At 42.1% G+C, this 23597-nt stretch overlaps 1 protein-coding gene across 1 annotated transcript in view; it reads left to right on the plus strand.

Moving 5' to 3' along the window:
• The window catches only part of brsk2a (BR serine/threonine kinase 2a), a 454159-nt gene that overhangs the window by 380662 nt on the left and 49900 nt on the right, over window positions 1–23597 (plus strand). Inside the window, exons 10-12 of the mRNA XM_039017967.1 lie at window positions 17924–18088; window positions 21707–21804; window positions 22165–22315. Coding sequence (XP_038873895.1) covers window positions 17924–18088; window positions 21707–21804; window positions 22165–22315 — 414 coding nt within the window. The remainder of the gene's footprint in view (window positions 1–17923; window positions 18089–21706; window positions 21805–22164; window positions 22316–23597) is intronic.

Genomic DNA, 23597 nt, shown 5'->3' on the forward strand with positions numbered 1-23597 from the left:
CCGCGGACAGATGCCCACCCAGACCCTCCCCTTGAGTTTTAGGGGTGCGCCCGGAGTTCGCACCTTGAGGGGGGGGTTCTGTCACGTTCCTGACCTGTTTTCTGTTGTTTTGTATGTGTTTAGTTGGTCAGGACGTGAGCTGGGTGGGAATTCTATGTTGTGTGTCTAGTTTGTCTGTTTCTATGTAAGCCTGGTGTGGGTTCTCAATCAGAGACAGATGGTAGTCGTTGTCTCTGATTGAGACTCATATATAGGAGGCTTGTTTTGTGTTGGGATTTTGTGGGTGTTTGTTACCTGTCTATGTGTTTGTGTTCTGCACCAGATAGGTCTGTATCGGTTTTGCACATTTGTTATTTTGTATGTTGTTTGTAGTGTTTCACTTGTTCTTGTATTAAACATGTTGAACACTAGCCGCGCTGCACTTTGGTCCTCTCCTTCACCTATGGAAGAAAGCCGTTACACTTCTTCTTCTCGGAGAGATGCTTATTCCTGTCGGTGCGACGCACTGAGAATCCAGGTGGCTGTACCGACTCCGACAGCATATCAAATAAAATAAAATCAAAATCAAATCAAATTTTATTTGTCACATACACATGGTTAGCAGATGTTAATGCGAGTGTAGCGAAATGCTTGTGCTTCTAGTTCCGACAATGCAGTAATAACCAACAAGTAATCTAACCTAACAATTCCACAACTACTACCTTATACACACAAGTGTAAAGGGATAAAGAATATGTACATAAAGATATATGAATGAGTGATGGTACAGAACGGCATAGGCAAGATGCAGTAGATGGTATAGAGTACAGTATATACATATGAGATGAGTAATGTAGGGTATGTAAACATAAAGTGGCATAGTTTAAAGTGGCTAGTGATACATGTATTACATAAAGATGGCAAGATGCAGTAGATGATATAGAGTACAGTATATACATATACATATGAGATGAGTAATGTAGGGTATGTAAACATTATATTAAGTGGCATTGTTTAAAGTGGCTAGTGGTACATTTTTACATAATTTCCATCAATTCCCATTATTAAAGTGGCTGGAGTTGAGTCAGTATGTTGGCAGCGGCCGCTAAATGTTAGTGGTGCCTGTTTAACAGTCTGATGGCCTTGAGATAGAAGCTGTTTTTCAGTCTCTCGGTCTCTGCTTTGATGCACCTGTACTGACCTCGCCTTCTTGATGATAGCGGGGTGAACAGGCAGTGGCTTGGGTGGTTGTTGTCCTTGATGATCTTTATGGCCTTCCTGTGACATCGGGTGGTGCAGGTGTCCTGGAGGGCAGGTAGTTTGCCCCCGGTGATGCGTTGTGCAGACCTCACTACCCTCTGGAGAGCCTTACGGTTGTGGGCGGAGCAGTTGCCGTACCAGGCGGTGATACAGCCCGACAGGATGCTCTCGATTGTGCATCTGTAGAAGTTTGTGAGTGCTTTTGGTAACAAGCCGAATTTCTTCAGCCTCCTGAGGTTGAAGAGGCGCTGCTGCGCCTTCTTCACAACGCTGTCTGTGTGGACCAATTCAGTTTGTCCGTGATGTGTACACCGAGGAACTTAAAACTTTCCACCTTCTCCACTACTGACCCGTCGATGTGGATAGGGGGGTGCTCCCTCTGCTGTTTCCTGAAGTCCACAATCATCTCCTTTGTTTTGTTGACGTTGAGTGTGAGGTTATTTTCCTGACACCACACTCCGAGGGCCCTCACCTCCTCCCTGTAGGCCGTCTCGTCGTTGTTGGTAATCAAGCCTACCACTGTAGTGTCATCCGCAAACTTGATGAATGAGTTGGAGGCGTGCATGGCCACGCAGTCGTGGGTGAACAGGGAGTACAGGAGAGGGCTCAGAACGCACCCTTGTGGGGCCCCAGTGTTGAGGATCAGCGGGGTGGAGATGTTGTTACCTACCCTCACCACCTGGGGGCGGCCCGTCAGGAAGTCCAGGACCCAGTTGCACAGGGTGGGGTCGAGACCCAGGGTCTCGAGCTTGATGACGAGTTTGGAGGGTACTATGGTGTTAAATGCTGAGCTGTAGTCGATGAACAGCATTCTCACATAGGTATTCCTCTTGTCCAGATGGGTTAGGGCAGTGTGCAGTGTGGTTGCGATTGCGTCGTCTGTGGACCTATTGGGTCGGTAAGCAAATTGGAGTGGGTCTAGGGTGTCCGGTAGGGTGGAGGTGATATGGTCCTTGACTAGTCTCTCAAAGCACTTCATGACCTCCCGGGTGGCGCAGTGGTCTAGGGCACTGCATCGCAGTGCTAGCTGCGCCACCAGAGTCTCTGGGTTCGCGCCCAGGCTGGGCTGGGTTTGCGCCCAGGCTCTGTCGCAGCCGGCCGCAACCGGGAGGTCCGTGGGGCGACGCACAATTGGCATAGCGTCGTCCGGGTTAGGGAGGGTTTGGCCGGTAGGGATATCCTTGTCTCAGTATGTAAAAATTTAATAAAATGTATGCACTCTACTGTAAGTCGCTCTGGATAAGAGCGTCTGCTAAATGACTAAAATGTAAATGTAAATGATGACGGAAGTGAGTGCTACGGGGCGGTAGTCGTTTAGCTCAGTTACCTTAGCTTTCTTGGGAACAGGAACAATGGTTGCCCTCTTGAAGCATGTGGGAACAGCAGACTGGGATAAGGATTGATTGAATATGTCCGTAAACACACCAGCCAGCTGGTCTGCGCATGCTCTGAGGACGCGGCTGGGAATGCCGTCTGGGCCTGCAGCCTTGCGAGGGTTAACACGTTTAAATGTTTTACTCACCTCGGCTGCAGTGAAGGAGAGCCCGCAGGTTTTGGTAGCGGGCCGTGTCAGTGGCACTGTATTGTCCTCAAAGCGAGCAAAAAAGTTATTACGCCTGTCTGGGAACAAGACATCCTGGTCCGCGACGGGGCTGGTTTTCTTTTTGTAATCCGTGATTGACTGTAGACCCTGCCACATACCTCTTGTGTCTGAGCTGTTGAATTGCGACTCAATTTTGTCTCTGTACTGGGACTTAGCTAGTTTGATTGCCTTGCGGAGAGAATAGCTACACTGTTTGTATTCGGTCATGTTTCCGGTCACCTTGCTCTGGTTAAAAGCAGTGGTTCGCGCTTTCAGTTTTACGCGAATGCTGCCGTCAATCCACGGTTTCTGGTTTGGGAATGTTTTAATCGTTGCTGTGGGTACGACATCGTCAATGCACTTTCTAATGAACTCGCTCACCGAATCAGCATATTCGTCAATGTTGTTGTTGGACGCAATGCGGAACATATTCCAATCCGCGTGATCGAAGCAGTCTTGAAGCGTGGAATCAGATTGGTCGGACCAGCGTTGAACAGACCTGAGCGAGGGAGCTTGTTGTTTTAGTTTCTGATTGTAGGCTGGAAGCAACAAAATGGAGTCGTGGTCAGCTTTTCCGAAAGGAGGGCGGGGGAGGGCCTTATATGCGTCGCGGAAATTAGTGTAACAATGATCCAAGGTTTTACCAGCCCTGGTAGCACAATCGATATGCTGATAGAATTTAGGGAGTTTTGTTTTCAGATTGGCCTTGTTAAAATCCCCAGCTACGATGAATGCAGCCTCAGGGTGTGTGGTTTCCAGTTTACAAAGAGTCAGATAAAGTTCGTTCAGGGCCATCGTTGTGTCTGCTTGGGGGGAATATATACGGCTGTGATTATAATCGAAGAGAATTCCCTTGGTAGATAATGCGGTCGACATTTGATTGTGAGGAGTTCTAGATCAGGTGAACAGAATGATCCCATATCCCGAGAGAGCCATGTTTCCGTGAAACAGAGTATGTTACAATCCCTGATGTCTCTATGGAAAGCAACCCTTGCCCTAATTTCGTCTACCTTGTTGTCTAGAGACTGGACATTAGCGAGTAATATACTCGGAAGCGGTGGGTGGTGTGCGCGCCTACAAAGTCTGACCAGAAGATCGTTCTGTCTCCCTCTTCTATGGCGGTGTTGTTTTTGGTAGGCCACTGGAATCAGTTCAAATGCCCTGGGTGGTGCGGCCAAAAACCCGCTTCGGGAAAGTTGTAGTGCTTGTAAGTTGACATCGCTCTGATATCCAATAGTTCTTCCAGGCTGTATGTAATAACACTTAAGATTTTCTGGGCTAACAATGTAAGAAATAATACATAAAAAACGAAATACTGCAAAGTTTCCTCAGGACTAGAAGCGAGACAGCCCTCTCTGTCGGCACCATCTTTAAGGGGAAAATAGGCATGTTTCCCAACATATACACTGACTATGAGAAGAGATTGCGTGACTATTAGCTTAGCAGCCCTATCCCCCAGATAGATCTTCTCATAGTCAGTGTATATGTTGTGAAACATGCCTATTTTCCTTGGAAGTACATACTGTCACTTTTCCAAAGCTATACAATATTACAGATAGCAAGTTAATTATGTCAGATCTCTGAAAAGATTTGTAATGTTGTACTTCTTGTTGATGAAATCTGTGCTAATGTTGGGTTTTTGAGCTAGCACCCAATAAATTACCATTCACTCCTTGAAGAAGAGCTCTCCTTGTCCCAGAATCACTCAGTATGCACAGTGCGGCCCATTGGCGTAGCATGGGCAACGTTTCCCATCTCCTCAAAAGTATATCTGCCGATGCGAATATCAGACTCCACTCTGTGAGGCACATCAATCTGTCAATTGAACATGGTGAGATTGTTTAGGCGATTTTACAGTCAACTAGCTACTTTACATGCTGATATTGTCTTTGGTATTATTGTGTGTAGCTACGTTTGCTTGCTAGCTAGCTAGCCAGCCAGTCCGTAGAAAGAGCATTGCATTGTGGATTTTGTGGTCGTCTTGAGCTGCAACAGATTTCCACAACAATTTTTCATATTGCTACCAACCTTATTGTAATGCTAAAATGAAATATTTGTTCACAAACAATATTTTTCTCACATATTAGTGTTACTTGGCACTGTAAATTAAAGGAATGAGTGGTTTTGGGTGGATTTGTCCTTTAAGCATGCCCTGCTAGACATCGATCACATGTTTGCACAACTTCAAAAAATTCACCAGGATTAGCAGAGCCCAGACGCGATTCTTTGGAGCTTTACTCTCAATAGGGGCAGCGGTAGGGACACTACTCTTTTTAGGTACCACTGCCGTCAACACAGTCAGTCTGGCCACTGTCAAAAAGAATGTTAGAGAACTAACAGATGAGCTGGCCCTAATCCAACAACAGATGAAGGCCCAGGCACTTGGGTTGCAACATGTGGGAAAGAATTTCCAAGACACTATTCTTAAACCCTTAGCCAGTGATGAGCGCTGCCGTGCAAGACTGACAACCAGGGATGATGTGACCACCATGCAGGTGGAAATGGTAAGGACATGTGGCTTGTTAACACACCATGCACCTCCCCACATAAGGTTGTTTGCTCCTTAACTGGGGAGTACGGGCTCGTGGTAATGGCTGGACTGGAATAGGTGGAAGGGTATCAAATACATGGTCTCCATCTGTTTGATGCCATTCCATTTGTTCCGTTCCAGGCATTATAATGAGCCCTCCTCTCCTCAGTAGCCTTCACTGCACCTCCACTACCATGACCTTCTGTAGGACCGTCATGACTCAATCAACCAACATGCCATTTCAAACCAGACAGTCTTTGTTAATGAGCCAGAGGCACTAATTGTCCACATATAATAATGTATATTAATGCCTGAAGGCCAGGCACAACAGGCTGAAATGACATTTTTGCATCTACCTATCAATTTTGAGATTTGTTGGTGTTTTGGTCCATTATTTTCAAAAATTCTATTTTCTTTATTTTATCACACTACTGTCATCAACATTTTTATGAATTTTAACCACTTTAAAATGGACATTCATCAATCATTTTAAAGCTCACTGCATTCAATTACACATAATTTAAAAGCCCATTTCATAGAGAGTGTTACAAACTGAACTATATTTAGTAATTTACTTTAAAGAGATGGTGATTGGGTCTAATTAGGCGTTTGGCACTATGAATTCAGTGTACTTGTCTTTAATTGTCATTTCCCAACAGTCAGACTCTTCCCACACTGTAATGGTCCTGTGTGTGTAGCTGGTGTAGCGAGTCAGGCGCAGGCCAGCAGAATTGAGTAATCAACATATTTTACTCAAAATACAAAAAATACACAGCAACATAACGAGCCCACAAAAAGGACCGATGTACAAAGAACAATCACTCACAAACCAAACATGGGGAACAGAGGGTTAAATAATAAACAAGTAATTGGTTGAGTGAAGCCAGGTGTGAAAGACAAAGCCAGAACAAATGGAAAATTAAAAATGGATCGGCGGTAGCTAGAAAGCCGGTGACGTCGACCGCCGAATGCCGCCCAAACAAGGAGAGGGACCGACTTCGGCGGATTTCTCTCAGCCTCAGAAGCATCTGCATTCAACAAATATTGTGTGGTTATCCTTAGATACATTTATGTTATAATTTTTTATTCTAGATAACATTTTATTTGAAAAAATGCTCAAACAATGCATTTTACGTACATGTCTTTAGTATTTAACAGATAGAAATATATTTTTTTAAGTATTAATCCACAATCTGCGCTGGACAAGTCCGGTCCTGGAGTGTCTTCATTGAAACTCAAAAATTTAGGCTGATTTCATCCAGTTGCCAGAAAAATATATTTGCACGATATGCAAATATGCACATATTTAATGGAATAGTGGCTCGTTTGCATATTTTAATACAATATTTCAGAAAAGTTGTAATACAAACAAGTATTATATTTGAGTTTACGTTCAACTGGTAAAAGTTGTTTGTGATATGAATAACGGAAAAAATGTACCTTATGAGAGTGTGGTGCCTGGATTTAAGCAACACACCATTGAAGTAGGATCGCCCTAGAAACATTAGACAAATGTCCTAATAGAGTCCTTTAGCCAAATGTATGGATGATGTAAAAATGAATGAGACAAATGAGACAAAACAATATGAGAATATTGTCCCTACTGGAAGACGAGGAAAAGGAGACCTTTCCCAGCTACGTGATCAAGCTGATATCGGAGGAGCTTAGCATGGATGTATCACTTGAGGATCTGGAGCAACGCCATCGGGCCGGTGTGAAACAGAAGAACACTAAGTACTGTATCCTCGCATGGTAGTCTTTAAGCTGTGGAACTATCAGACCAAAGTCAATATTCTGAAGGCACTGTGGGAAAGGAGATTCAAATCCATGGCCAGGCCATTCAAGTTGTCCAGGGTCTGTCTGCTAAACTGAGGAAAAAACGTAAGAGTTTAATTCTGATCAGGCAGTCACTTGAGGTCTCAACTCCGATTCCCTGCAGTGCTATGGGTATGGAAGGGAACACAGAGGATGGAGTTCACAAGCGCTGATGAAGCCCTGAACAATGCCCTCAGGAGAGGAAGAAGCGGAAGAAAGTGATAAGCACACAAGGCTACATACAGTTGAGACAATATTCTTTCCCCCTTCTCCCAATACAATCTAGATTCTATTGTCCCCAAATACACTGAAAAAAATATATATACGCAACATGCAACAATTTCAAAGATCTGACTGACTTACAGTTCACAGAAGGAAATCAGTCATTTGTAAGAAATTCATTAGGCCCTAATCTATGGATTTCACATGACTGGGAATACGGATATGCATCTGTTAGTCACAGATACCTTTAAAAAATGCATGGATCAGAAAACCAGTCAGTATCTGGTGTGACCACCATTTGCCTCAGGCAACGCGACACATCTCCTTCACATAGTTGATCAGTCTTTTGACTGTGGCTGTGCGAAGTTGCTGGATATTAGCGGGAACTGGAAAACGCTGTCGTACACGTCAATCCAGAGCATCCCAAACATGCTCAATGGGTGACATGTCTGGTGAGTATGCAGGCCATGGAAGAACTGGGACATTTTCAGCTTCCAGGAATTGTGTACAGATCCTTGTGACATGGGCCGTGCATTGAAACACAAGGTGATGGCGGAGGATGAATGGCACGACAATGGGCCTCAGGATCTCGTCACAGTATCGCTGTGCATTCAAATTGCTATCTATGAAATGCAGTTGTGTTCGTTGTCCATAGCTTATGCCTTCCCATACCATAAAACCCCGCAACCATGGGACACTCTGTTCACAACGTTGACATCAGCGAACCGCTCGCCCACGCGACGCCATGCGCTGTCGGCCATCTGCCTGGTACAGTTGAAACCGGGATTCATCCGTGAAGAGCACACAAATATGTAGTCTATCACCTTCTATGCCAGTGGCCATAGAAGGAGAGCATTTGCCCACTGAAGTCAGTTACAATGCCAAACTGCAGTCAGGACAAGACCCTGTTGAGGACGACGAGCACACAGATGAGCGTGCCAGACTGACCGTTTCTTTATTTTTTTTGTGATCAACATTTTATTTTATTTCATATTACACAAAATATACAAGGCAGGATTACATTACAAGTATTAGCTGACATGACAACACTAATATACAATACAACTATTTACATAATGTCAGGAGTCCATTAAGTGAGTACACATATGACAGGAAGGAAGTAGGGTTTACAAAAAAAAATATTCTATATTATTCTCAGAAAAGAAAATGTCATCCCCCAGTCCCTTACCATGTACTGTAGGTCCATAGATATCAACAACTCTTGACCAAGATAGATAGAGATTTAGATTATTATACATCCCCATGCATCAACTGTATTTGCCCAAGCTCTGTTTATCACGGCCACTGATCTCTCTATACGAACAATACAATATCTTGAAAATATGATAAACATGTTTGAGGCAAGAGGATTGGAGGGGTAATCCAAGCACTAATCATAACCTTTTTAACCACGCATAAATTATTTTTTTCTGAACCAGTTGCAGTACAAAATGAAGAGTCATCATTCACCAAAAATAAAGGTGCATCTTTGTTCACAGGGAAACCCATCATTTTTGTAAGGAACTCTGGAACATGTTACCAGAACTGGGACACCACAGGACATTCCCAAAACATGTGCATTAGTGTTCCAACTGTCACGTTCTGACCATAGTTCTTGTGTGTTTTACTTGTTTTAGTGTTGGTCAGGACGTGAGCTGGGTGGGCATTCTATGTTGTGTGTCTAGTTTGTCCATTTCTATGTATGCCTGATATGGTTCTCAATCAGAGGCAGGTGTTTGTCATTGTCTCTGATTGGGAACCATATTTAGGTGGCTTGTTTTGTGTTGGGGTTTGTGGGTGGTTGTTTGCTGTCTTTGTGTTCTGCACCAGATAGGACTGTTTTCGGTTTTCACATTTATTGTTTTGTAGTTTGTTGTGTTCACGTTACTCTCTTTATTAAACATGTTGAACACTAGCCGCGCTGCGTTTTGGTCCTCTCCTTCATCCCAGGAAGAAAGCCGTTACACCAACGGCATTCATACGGCATCTATCATGTAACTTCTATGTATAAGCTTATAATGTATAAGCTGGTGTGCTGGGTTTTCAGAGGTAACAAATACATTTTCCCAAATGATATCTCAGATATCCCAATCCCTGCATTTCGCAGTTCCATACTAGAGTGACACCCAATGTAGAGCATTTAACAGACAGCAGGCAATCATAAGTGGCAGAGACCATTTTAGACGTTAATGAAGGGTCTATCCATGTAAGCATTATGTGGGATTTTTTAACCTCCCTGGTACCAGTGGGACGGTAGCGTCCCACCTCGACAACAGCCAGTGAAAACAACAGAAATCCCATAATTTAAATTCCTCAAACATACAAGTATTATACACCATTTTAAAGATAATCTTCTTGTAAATCCGACCACAGTGTCCGATTTCAAAAAGGCTTTACGGCAAAAGCACACCATGTGATTATTTTAGGTCAGCCCCTAGTCACAGAAAACCATACAGCCATTTTCCAGCCAAGGAGAGGGCTCACAAAAGTCAGAAATATCGATTAAATTAATCACTAATCTCTGATGATCTTCATCAAATGGCACTCACAGGACTTCATGTTACACAATAAATGTGTGTTTTGTTCGATAAAGTGAATCTTTGTCCAAAAACCTCAGTTGAAATTGGCGTGTTATGTTATGTACAGTAATCATTGTCTCAAACAAACATCCGGTGAAATTTCAGAGAGCCACATCAAATTACAGAAATACTCATCATAAACATTGATGAAAAATACAAGTTTTATACATAGGATTAAAGATAAACGTCTTGTTAATCCAGCCGTTGTGTCAGATTTCAAAAAGGCTTTACCGCGAAAGTACACCATGCAATTATTTTAGGTCAGCGCCTAGCCACAGAAAACCAAACAGACATTTTCCAACCAAGGAGAGGTGTCACAAAAGTCAGAAATAGCGTTAAAATTAATCACTAACCTTTGATGATCTTCATCTGGTGGCACTCCCAGGTCTCCATGTTAGACAATAAACGTTTGTTTTGTTCGATAATGTCCCTCTTTATGTTCAAAAACCTCAGTTTTGTTGGTGCGTTTAGTTCAGTAATCCAAAGGGACAAAGCGCGCTCTCAACATCCAGACGAAAAGTCAAAAAAGTACAATAAAAGTTCGTAGAAACATGTCAAACGATGTTTAAAATCAATTCTCAGGTTGTTTTTGTCATAAATAATCAATAATATTTCAACTGTACAAAAGCTTCGTCAATCTAAAAGGAGAAACAAGAAATGCACGCTCCCAATCACGCGCTGGACTCATGTCCACTCATTGAAAGTGTTGTATCTCCCTAATTTGTCAGAGTAAATGCCTGAAACAATGCCTAAAGACTGGCCACATGTAGAAGAAGCCATAGAGATCATGAACTGGGTCCTAAGTCTTTGTATGGTGTATGGATGGATAGGCTTTCAATGGAAAAACAGCCTTTCAAAATAATAGTACTTCCTGGATGGATTTTCCTCAGGTTTTCGCCTGCCATATCAGTTCTGTTATACTCACAGGCATTATGTTAACAGTTTTGGAAATTTTAGAGTGTTTTCTATCCAAATCTACCAATTATATGCATATCCTAGCTTCTGGGCCTGTGTAGCAGGCAGTTTAATTTGGGCACGCTTTTCATCCAAAATTCCGAATGCTGCCCCCTACCCTAGTGAAGTTAACAAAACTATAATCATTTAGGTGTTTTGGTCTCTATGGAATTCTCCATGTTTTAATGCATGATTGATAGAACCAAGAATTAGTGGCCCCACAATATCCCATATTTCAAGAAACAGCTCAAGAGGGAAACCATCAAGTCATGGTGATTGGCCTCTTTTCTTAGATGTTGATACACTCTTGAGTTCTTCAAGAGGAAGTGGGGAGTCAAGGAATCCAGATTTCTCTCTGTAGAGTTTGGGAAGGTCCAATGATGATAAGAAGTGTGTCATCTTACTATGTTCAGGGTCCGCCTCTGACCTATATATTTGGGAATAAAAATGCCTAAACGTATCATTAATTTCTGCCTGGTCATGTGATATTAATGTTTGTCTATGCTCATTTTCAACAAGCGCAATCGGTTTTTCCAGGTCTAGTACTTTTATACTGTGAGTTGAATTAAGATGTGAGGCAAACGAGGTACAGTTTCCCCTCAAAAAACATTTTGACACCTCCCAAAGTGACTGAGGGGATGTGGCTGTATCTGTATTTTAAACAATAAAAATTATTTCAACTTTGCTGAAAGTTGTGGCAAAAAATAGGGATATGTATGTTATCCTGTTATTATTTAGTTACCTAGTAAATCAATTTGTGTTGTACTGAGTCATGAGTAAGGCTGGGGTTTTTGCAAGGGATGAGGTTATGACTGTTCAGAATGATGATATGATAAGAAGTAATGATTAATAAGATGACTGTTTAGCGATGAAATAGATATGCCTTATAGAGTTTAATTCGGGAGATGGTAGCTCTTTAAACAACCTCTTCCGTGGTGCCACAAATCATAATAAGTTAATTGTTACATGATTAATTTAATCGGGTAACAATTAAACGTAGTTAGTTGATTAAATAAATAACAGTCATCAGATTAATGAAAGTCACGACACACATCTTAGAGTGATTTATAACCATAGTTACAAATACAAAACGTCCTGCATCATCATTATCAGAAGCCACAACCTGAACACATAGTTTTCTATCAAATAATATTAAAACACCATTAGTTTTGTTAGTGGCTAAGGAGTGAGCAACACATTTAAAGTATCTGTTTTGGATTCTATAGACATCAGAATGTTTTAGGTGGGTTTCTTGTATTAGGGCGATATCAACGTTTTTACGTCTGATGTATTCTAAGCATTTGGTACGCTTGATAGCGGAATTTAAACCATGGGAATTTAACAACATTAAGATGAGCTCACGGTTCATTAAAAACCTTTGTCATATACAATGTATGGATAAGTGTATGGCAAAAACAAACAAGAAATTAAATTAAAAAACACCTACTTCAATATAAACAGGAGAAAATATTTGTGCACCGTTATACATATTTGTGAACAAACTCTGACAGCTGGGGTTTAACAATAAAATTAACAAAAAGAGTAACCACCCACAAGACAGGAAGTCTATAGCTTCAACCGCTTGCTTTGGCTGGTAGGAACTCAAATTCTCAAAAATCAGGAGGATCCAAAACAGCGATGCATGTCCCAAGTCCTGTCCCATTATGTCAGCCTCTTGTTTTTATCCAACATGACATGAATATGTGGCAAAATTACTTTTCACAGAACACGTTCGTACCAAGCTGAGCACTCTGTATGTTAATCCCCATAAAGTTTACCCTACGCCAGGACTGCTTTACTGACGGGTAAATATTTTAGCCAGGTAACGTCTGTAGCCTGAACCAAATAATTATCCAGCCAGCTAACCTAGCCAGCTAGCCAACTCAGCTAGCGAGCCACATGCCAGCAAGCTTGTGCATATAACCAGACTGCTAGCAGCCATGTTTACAAATCCACCAGGCCCCTCATACCAAATTAACTAAATTATGTCGCTGTAACGTCTACTTCCCCTCCCCCTCTCTGGCGCTCATTTTGGCCAGTTTACTTATTATTACGTACACCTGCCACCATCGTTACGCACACCTGCGCCTCATGAGCCTCACCTGGACTCCATCACTTCTATGATTACCTCCCCTATATCTGTCACTCCCTTTGGTTCTTTCCCCAGGCAGTATTAGTTATGTTTCTCATGTCCAGACGCTACTCTTGTTTTGTATTGTTCTATTTAGTATTAGATTCACCCCCTGTACTTACTTCCTGACTCCCAGCGTCTGCGTTACAGTCGCTGAATAACAAATAAACATTAGCTAGTTAGCTTAGCATTTGTTGTATCCATCTTACGAGTTAAATTGGGCCTTCATGCGAAAGAGGTATCCAAGTAAAGAGGGGGGCTGTAGTTGTCGGTTTCTTCCGTCTACAGTGGGGAGAATCTGGAGTAATGACTGGGCTCCTTCTCTTGTAGTTGTCCTCAGCTGCAAGGCATGCCTCTGCTTCTTCCACAGTATGGAATTCTTGGAGTGTTCCATTTTTCCTGATCTTCAGGATGGCTGGATATATCAGGAACCGGTGAAGTCCTCTTGCTGTAATCTATCGTTTGATGTGGTTGAAGGACTTCCTCTTCAGTGTGGTTTCGTTGCTGTAGTCTGGGTAGAATGCCAGATTGGATCTCCCATGTCTTGGTGGGTTCTCGAGGGCTCTGGTTCCCCGCAGAATATCCTCGGTCCTCAGGGATGGCTACTGTTATTGCCATTTTAGATTCGGTGAGCCCGTTGAATTTCAATCTTCCTCCCTTTTAGCAATGGTATCCATTTTTGCAGATTCACCTGAAGAAAACATTTTCGGTCAGAACCCTCTGCGGTTTCTTCCAGGCCCACCAGACGTATGTGCAGTGTCCTCTTTCTGTCTTCAAGCAACGTCATTTTCTCCCCCAGTTGCTTCACTGCATCTGGCTATGTTGGTGGCTGTTTTCTGTAGCAGTCCTGGCGCTAACCTGCGTTCCCCTGCTCCTCTCTGTTTCTTGCTCCTGTTGTTTTCTAGTCCTTCCCGGTTTTAGCCGTTTTGCCTGCCCTGACCCTGAGCCTGCCTGCTGTTCTGTACCCTTTGCTCCCTCTCTGGATTACTGACCCCTGCCTGCCTTTGACCTGTCATTTGCCTGCCCCTGTATTATAAATAAACTTGTTTCTTCGATACTGTCTGCATCTTGGTCATACCTGAAACATGGTAGTTTGAGAGTATTAAGATAGATGTGTTGGAAACTTCCACCATATCCTTAAGTGATTTAATTTCTCCCGAAAGCAGTTCCTCCAGTGATTCCTTAACCTTTTATGGCGGCAGCCCGGCACCGGTACACTTATGACAACAGCCAGCTCAAAGTGCAGGGCGCGAAATTCAAAAGATATTTTTTTTAAATATTTAACTTTCACACATTAACAAGTCCAAGACACCAGATGAAAGATACACTTCTTGTGAATCAAGCCAACATGTCCGATTTTTTTAAATGTTTTACAGGGAAGACAAAATATGTAAATCTATTAGCTAACCACGTTAGCAAAAGACACCACTTTTCTAACTCCATCAGTTTCTTACTCCATCAGGTGCTATCACAAATTCGACCAAATAAAGATATAAATAGCCACTAACCAAGAAACAAATTCATCAGATGACAGTCTGATAACATATTTATTGTATAGCATATGTTTTGTTCGAAAAATTTGCATATTTCATGTATAAACCATAGTTTACATTTCAGCTACAATCAGAAATTGCACCGAAAGCAGCCATAATATTTACAGACACCAACGTCAAATAGCTAATTACTCATCATAAAACATTTCTGAAAAATACATAGTCTGCAGCAATTGAAAGACAGGCATCTTGTGATTCCAAACAATATTTCCGATTTATTAAATGTTTTACAGCGAAAACAAAATGTATCGCTATATTAGCGTAGCCACAATAGACAGAAACAATTGGGCGCCCACGGCCAGTTCACATGCACGACAGATATATGAAATAACATCATAAAATGGGTCTTACTTTTGCTGATCTTTCATCAAAATGTTGAACAAGGTGTCCTCTGTCCAGATGAGTCGTTGTTTGGATTCAGAATGGCAAATGTCCCTCTTCAATTAGCATTGGCACTAGCCGAGTGGCACAATTCTCTCCAACGTAATCAAAGTCAGAGGACGGAACACGGCAAAACTCCCGAAAAAATGTCAATAATCTGATTAAACTATATTGAAAAAACATACATTACGATGATATGGTCACATGTATCAAAAAAAATCAGAGCCGGAGATGTTAGTCATCCATTACGGCAGCAAAACAGAAGGCAATCGCACTTCCAAGTCGCGCGCTTCAGATTACCGGAAGTGGACGGTCACGTCATACAAAGAGCTTGTATTCCACCCCAGATCAAGATATACACAAAATTTCTTCTCTCACATCATCTTGACACCCAGAGGAAGGCGTATAGAGTGTAAGTAGACTCCTAAGTGTCAAGACCATGTATAGGCATCAAGTTGAAAAGAGCATCGATTTCTGGCATTTCACTTCCTGGTCAGGAAAAGTGCTGCAGAAGGACTTCTGTTTCACTCAGAGAAATAATTCCAACTGTTTTAGAAACTAGAGAGTGTTTTCTATCCAAAAAGAATAATAATATCCATATTGTACGAGCAAGATTTGAGTAGGAGGCCGTTTGAAATGGGCACGATTTCACTGGTTATTCAACACTTTGCCTTGCAGCCATAAGAAGTTAACTGCTTGTTTGACCATTGCCTGCATCAACGTTTGTTGATTTAGAGCCTTCAATGTGGCAGAGTTGGATGTCTCCTCAATGGTCTTAGTTGGCTCAGTGTCTTTGTTTGGGATGCATTTAGGCTTCCCTGTGCCTCAGTTGAGTGTCCTCGGTTGCGTAGGTCCACGTTATTAAGCATTTTGAAGGTTCAGAGGCCAGTTGTCAGGAATTTATTATGGATTTTGGTCTTTTGAGACAGTACTCAGAACTACACAAATCTCTGCCAAAAGGCCATTTGACAGTTTGTACAGAAATGATTCGGTTGTGCAAACCTACAGTTTCATCAGCTGTCCAGGTGAATGATCTCAGACGAGCACGCAGGTGAAGCTGGAAGTGGAGGTCCTGGGCTTGTGTGGTTACACGTGGTTTGTAGTTGTGAGGCCGGTTTTACATATTGCAAAAAATCTTTAAAACGACATTGGAGACATAGCTAATGGTAGAGACATTTTAATTGATTTATCTAGAATTGGGATGGTGTGACTGGGAGGGCATCAGACACTTTTCTGGGGTGTGCGTGGGACCTCCACTCATCCCATTTCACCCCAAGTACACCCCCACCAGCCACTATACTTTGATTTATAAGGTAAAACAAACCAACTTAAGTGGTCTTTCTTCAAATGTATGTACAATGTATGTTTCCACATATCTATTTTTGTTACATCAGGTGAGGAGTTGGCGCTAAAAATCCATAGTACAAAGACGTACTTTGCTTTATTTCGTTTTTCTGTGCATTTTTTTGTGTTTTGATACACGTCTGCTCAGCCCACATACCCACACACTCTATATATGTAATGTTTACAATAACTATGAATTTATACTATGATGATCCCATTCTAAGGAATGCCCACCACTCTCATATACCATATCCGCTAAAAATGTTTGACATAGTTCTTCAATGATAGATGGAACAGATAAGGTTAACTTTGATTCTATACAAGTAAAGAACAAGAAAATCCAACTTATCACATGGATTGTGCATGGGCTCCATGATGGGGTAAAAAAGCATATGGTTCTCGAACACTTAAAGTCAACAGATGTTGTTAGCAGATGTGGTTTTCTTGCAAGAGTCAATGTACATAAACAAATGATAATTCTTGAACATTTAAAGAGGAGTTGGCCAAAAGGCACCTCAAGGATTCTCAGACCATGAGAAACAAGATTCTCTGGTCATGTTGTAAGTGTACAACTAACAATGACTCAATAACCCATGCCTTCTGAGAATGCTATGAAGTCCAAATGTTGTGGGCGGAGCTAGAAAGTTGGCTGTCAGAAGTATTACAATGTAAACGTACTTTTAATCCATCTGTCTGCATATTTTAAGACATAGCATATGGGGGTGTAGTGAGATACCCAATGGACTGGACGATTCTCTTCTCATCACTCATCTTGAGAAAACGTATACTAAAAACTTGGAAATCATTTAATCCACCATCATTAACACAATGGAAAAAACATATGATTTATTATTGAAATATTGAAATAGCATGGGTGACCTGCGAGACTGAGAAAAATAAATTGGTAAAATTTAAGGCCATTTTAAGGCAAACAATAATGCAGGCAATAGGAATGGGGGTGTGAGCATGCGGATCTGGGCAGATGAGATGTAGTCATTGTTTGTGTGCGTCTGTAAATTGATGTTCGTATATGTATGTTTGTATTTGGTGTAAAAAAAAATCATTCCGTTTTTTTGTAAATTATATTATCAAAAAAATAAATTTTTAAAAGATTCACGCTTGGGGACCATTAGAGATATTTGAAACTCACGTGTGAAAAGGTTAAAGGATTCCGGATTCTCATCTGATTCTTGGATCCAACTGGGATTTCTGGGAAACCTGGGAATTTTGGGAAAGTTACTGAAATTTTGCGACCGTAGTCCTCCAATATTTTCCTAATCTTAATTTTGCACATGACCTTTGTATTCGGGTAAACCACTTATTGATGTAAATTTGTTTGCTTTGCATCCCAAATGGCACCATATTCCCTATATAGTACTCTACTTTGACCCGCTCTTGTCAAAGGCGGTGCACCATAAAGGAGCAGGGAATTGCACCATAGAGGAGCAGGGAATTATGCACCATAAAGGAGCTTTATGCACTTTTATGCACCTTTATGCACCATAAAGGAGCAGGGAATTGAACTCTGGACTCCCGTGTACCAAGTGGCAACACTCACCACTATACTAAAACTACCCACTGCTGTTTCCTCAGAGGGGGTAAGAATGAACCCGAACCAGAGCAGCCTGTTCCCAGGAAGGTGGCTATACGGAGACTGCCCTCTACAGACGACATAGATCCGGATGTACTGGACAGCATGCATTCTCTGGGCTGCTTCAGAGACAAGAACAAACTGATGAAGGACCTGCTCTCGGACGAGTGAGTAGTGAACGAGGGATGGATGGAGGGGTGAGGAGGGAGGAAGGGGGGGGCAAGGAGGGTGGAACAAAGGGGGGCGGGAGAGAGTGAGGAAAGACGGATGGAAGGGATGGGGAAGAGGGAGTGAGAAAGGATGGAGGTGGGAGAAGTGAGGGAGGGAGGGAGGACAAATTAGGATATGGTGGGAGAACAGCGGGGGAAAGAAGATCAGAGAAAGGTGGATGGAGGAAGGAGACAAGATTAGATGAGATGATAGGGTGGTGGATGGTACAAAATGAGAAGGGACATAAGAGCGAGAAAGGACAGAAGAAGAGAGGAGAGGACCAGAAGGACGCAAGGACATGAGCATAGAAGGCAGGGAGAGTCGAAAGAGGGAAGGTTGGTGAATGGAGGTGTGAACATTGTGGAAGGTGAGCGGAGGAGAGGGAGAAAGGGAAGGGGGAGAGGAGGATTGTCTCTAAGCTCCAGAGGCCTTGGGTTCTTATGAAATCCTTTGAACCTGTTGCTTTGGATGTCAGCAGACATACATCACTTTGCTGTTATCACATGACTTTGGCAGCAGTGCTTATACCACCTGCTGCACACCTCCGCGTAACAAGCTCCTGGGTCACACTGTTTCTGCACTGCAGGGTTTGTGTGTGTGTGTGTGAGTGCACGCGGGAGGTAGAGAGATAGTGTGAATGTGTGTGTTTGTGCTCATGCGAATACCTTTAAGCATTTGTGATAGAGTGTAGTGTGTGTGTGCTTGTTTCACTGTTGGAGCATTTTAGAGCATCACAAATAAAGCAAAGTGGCGATGCCTTTAGGGAAGGGGTTGTGTGTTGAGATTGTGTTACCTACGACCTTCCTAAGGGTCTGTGAAGGTTTCAGTATGGTTCTCTGAAGGTTCAGTTATGATTCGCTGTGAAGGGCCCATTCAGCATCCCTAAAGTGACTTATTTCACATTTGAAGTGCTCTTCAGTTTTCTGTTATCTCTCCTCTTCATTTTCCTTTCTCTCCCATTTTCTTATTTGCCCTCTCTCATTCGTTTCTCACCCTTTCCTCCGTCCTCTCCTCTCTTTCCTTTCTTTTATTTCCCTTCTCTCCTCTCTGCTATTCTTATCATCTCGCCGCTCTATCTCTCCTCCTCTGGGTCTGAAAGCAAAAGAAAGTCAGAAGCGTTAATTGCATTTATTCTTCTTTTCTTTTTTTAGCTGAAGTTGCAGTTCTTCAATCTATTGCCGCATTCCCCAGACCCTTCCGTTTATATACAACTGGGGCTCTGAGTTTCACAGCCAGAGGAAATCGATCCTTCGTCTGGATAGGCCAGAAAATGTGACTTGTCGCTTCCTATGCAAATGAGGAGTCAGATTTCACATACTCCAATTCAGCTACGAGCGTAGAGTGGCATCTGAAACAGGACACTGAGCTCTTTCGCCGAGTGTACAGCATTTGATGTTGCACCGTTCACAGAGCATTCTGTACATGGAAATGTCAGAACAGGTCCAGAATATAAGGGCACAGGGCGAGACCCAGATGCAGACACAGGAGGCAGATGGTTCAAGTCCAAGATGTTTATTAACAATCCAAAAGGGGTAGGCAAGAGAATGATCGTAGACAGGCAAAAGGTCAAAACCAGTTCAGCGTTCCAGAGGTACAGAATGGCAGGCAGGCTCGAGGTCAGTGCAGGCAGAATGGTCAGGCAGGCAGGAATGAAGTCCAGAAAAACAGTCAAAGGTCAAAACCGGGAGGACTAGTAAAAGAAAATAGAAAAGCAGGAGCTCGGGAAAAACACGCTGGTTGACTTGAACATACAAGACAGGAAACACAGGGATAAATGCACCAGGGAAAATAAGCGACACCAGGAGGGGGTGGAGACAATCACAAGGACATGTGAAACAGATCAGGGCGTGACACAGAATCGCTCAAAGTCCCCTAAATCAATACATTTTCAGATTATTTTTATTTAACCGTTATATGGTCATTGCTGGAGCTGTTTCAATGTGCCAATTGTGTTTCAAAAAGACATGCGTGAAATTGATAGATTAATTAACTCAATGTGCATTGAAGACTTTGTACGGAATGAGCTTGGAGTGGCTGAATTAAAAAAAAAATATATATATATAGTGCATTCAGAAAGTATTCAGACCCCTTGACTTTTTCCACATTTTGTTACATCACAGACTTATTCTAAAATGTATTAAATTCCCTCATCAATCTACACACAATACCCCATAATGACAAAGCGAAAACAGGGTTTTAGACATTTTTAGTATTCAGACCCTTTGCTTTGAGACTTGAAATTGAGCTCAGGTGAATCCTGTTTCCATTGATCAACCTTGAGATGTTTCTACAACTTGATTGGAGTCTACCTGTGGAAAATTCAATTGATTGGACATGATTCGGAAAGGCACACACCTGTCTATATAAGGTCCCACAGTTGACAGTGCTTGTCAGAGCAAAAACCAAGACATGAGGTCAAAGGATAGGTTTTAAAAAAGATATATAAAATGTATTTTGATTTGTTCAACACTTTTTTGTTTACTACATGATTCCATACGTGTTATTTCATAGGTTTGATGTCTTCACTATTATTATACAATGTAGAAAATAGTAAAAATAAAGAAAAACCCTTGAATGACTAGGTGTGTCCAAACTCTTGACTGGTACTATATATTATTTTCTTTTCTTTACTTTGATTTATACAGGGTGTCATTTGCAAGGGAGCCCTGTGAAACATGGACATACAATAAATAATATTAACACAATAAACACAACACGATTAAATAAAACATACATAACATACACAACTATCACATCTCACCGTCATTAAACTCGATCTAAACTGTCCAATGGAGACATTCCATGAGCTGGGGACATAAAAACTAAAATAATTTCCCCCCAGGTCAGTGGGACCTCCAAAACCAGCCAGTCCAGAGAACAGGTCTGAAAATTGCTAAATCTCCAGTTAATACACAAGCTGAGGTAGTGGGGGAGTCTCTGAAGAACCACTGTATATACAAAAAGTAGCCAGTGCTGGGCCCTTCTGGTAGTCAGAGACTCCCAGTCAACAGAGCTATAGAAAATGCAGTGATGTGTACGAAAAATGTCCCCAGTGATAAAACGCAGTGCTGAATGATAGACTGAACCTAAAGGTTTTAAAGCAGAGGCTGCCGCATGCAAGTACTGTAGATTGTATCACCATAATCATGTACTGGGAGAAGAGTTGCTTGAACAAACGTCCTTCTACTTCCAAAGAGATGCAGGATTTATTTCTATGTATAAAAGAAACCAATCTTAATTTTTGTTTTTTATTTAAATTTATATTTGCTTAAGGTTTGGTTGTTGTTGTTGTTGCTGAACGGTGTTCCAACCCAGTTCTTCTCAAAAGAGAAGGTACGACTTTTGCTTGTTTGAACATTCATAATTTTATCGGTGTCTAGTGAGGTAATATAAAGTATGTTTTCGGCTGTCATGGAGCATGAAGTCTTTAAAGGAGTGACAGTTGCTCCATTGAGATTATTGGCTGCTATTAGCTATAAACGATTCGCTTTGGTTTATGTAGTATCAACCAACCTGATCCCCCACTTTTTTGCTCAGATCAATCCCCCTTTTGTCGTCTTTCTTCTGCTCTGCAGAGATAACCAGGAGAAGATGATCTACTTCCTGCTGTTGGACCGTAAGGAGAGGTACCCCAGCCACGAGGACCAGAACCTGCCCCCACGCAACGAGATTGGTAAAATAAAATGACCAAGCCCCAGTCACAAGCAGTTGTAAAATCTATGTTGACGGTGAATCGTCTATGTCAACTCACGGAAATATATTAAATCAAGCACTATGAGAAGAAGCCCTCCCCACCTGATTCAGCTCATCAAGGGCTTGATTAGTTAAGTTAAATCAGGTGTGCTAGATCTGGAATATATCAAATACATGGAATGACTGGGGAGCCAGGGAGAGGTTTGAGTGTGCGCTAACACACGTGCTTGACTGTCAAACTGCACTGTAGCTAGTGTGTGATCTTCTCTCTCTCCATCTCTCTCTATATATATATCCTTTCTCCCCTCTCTCTGTCTCGCCCCTCCCTTCCTCTCCTCAGACCCCCCCAGGAAGCGTGTGGACTCCCCCATGCTGAACCGCCATGGCAAAAAGAGACCGGAGAGGAAGTCTATGGAGGTGCTGAGTGTCACAGACGGAGGCTCCCCCGTACCCGCCAGGAGGGCCATCGACATGACACAGCACGGACAGAGGTACACAAACACACAGGAACAGAGGTACACACACAACCACACCCACGCACAGACACACACATACAGCACACACACCATTTGAATGTGTTTGACCATGTTTCCCTATCCCATCACAACCAGCACCCATCAACTCTGCACGGCATCATCGAGACACCATTAGTCTCTTACCATCTCCACTCTTCTATATTTTGGATATTGTACAAGTGCAATCCATTCACCATTTGTTTTATGCTCTGGATTGACCAGATAACGCAGTGTTCAGAGTGTAGCGAGGTTAGTGGTAAGATAGCAGACAGTAGGGCTAGTTCTGTCAGAGGGCAGTGTTGTGGTCTGACACAAACATGCACACAAGCGCGCCACGTGCACACGCACCCACACACCCATAGACAAACTGAAAGATGGACGGACCAAGGTCCGTCCGTCCATCCGTTTGTCTATGGGTTTGTATGTCATCAAGGCAAAGGGTGGCTATTTTGAAGAATCTCAAATATAAATAATATTTTGATTTGTTTAACACTTTTTTTGGTTACTACATGATTCTATGTGTGTTATTTCATAGTTTTGATGTGTTCACTATTATTCTACAATGTAGAAAATAGTCAAAATAAAGAAAAACCCTGGAATGAGTAGGTGTGTCCAAACTTTTGACTGGTGCAGTATGTGAATTTTACATTGGAAAAACCTGCACATTATTAAGGGGAAAAAATACATTTTAGTTTTACAGAAATTATAATTAACTGTAATTTGGATAACATCTGTTTTGGTCTTTTTTTTTTCAGATAGTATTATATACACACTGCCTTCTGAAAGAATTTAGACCCCTTGACTTTTTCCACATTTTGTTAGGTTACAGCCTTGTTCAAATATGTATTCAATAATTTTTTTCCACTCATCAATCTACACACAATACCCCATAATGACAGAGCAAAAACAGGTTTTTAGAATTATTATTGAAATATCACATTTACATAAGTATTTAGACCCTTTACTCAGTACTTTGTTGAAGCATCTTTGGCAGCGATTACAGCGATTGCACACCTGTATTTGGGGAGTTTTTCCCCATTCATCTCTGTAGATCCTCTCAAGCTCTGTCAGGTTGGATGGGGTGTGTTACTGCACAGCTATTTTCAGGTCTCTCCAGAGATGTTTGATCGGGTTAAAGTCCGGGCTCTTACTGGGCCACTCAAGAACATTCAGAGACATGTCCAGAAGTCACACCTGCGTTGTCTTGGCTGTGAGCTTAGTGTCGTTGTTCTGTTGGAAGGTGGACCTTTGCCCCAGT

This window comes from Salvelinus namaycush, chromosome 21, assembly GCF_016432855.1.
Source record: "Salvelinus namaycush isolate Seneca chromosome 21, SaNama_1.0, whole genome shotgun sequence".
In the NCBI taxonomy this organism is placed as follows: Eukaryota; Metazoa; Chordata; class Actinopteri; order Salmoniformes; family Salmonidae; genus Salvelinus; species Salvelinus namaycush.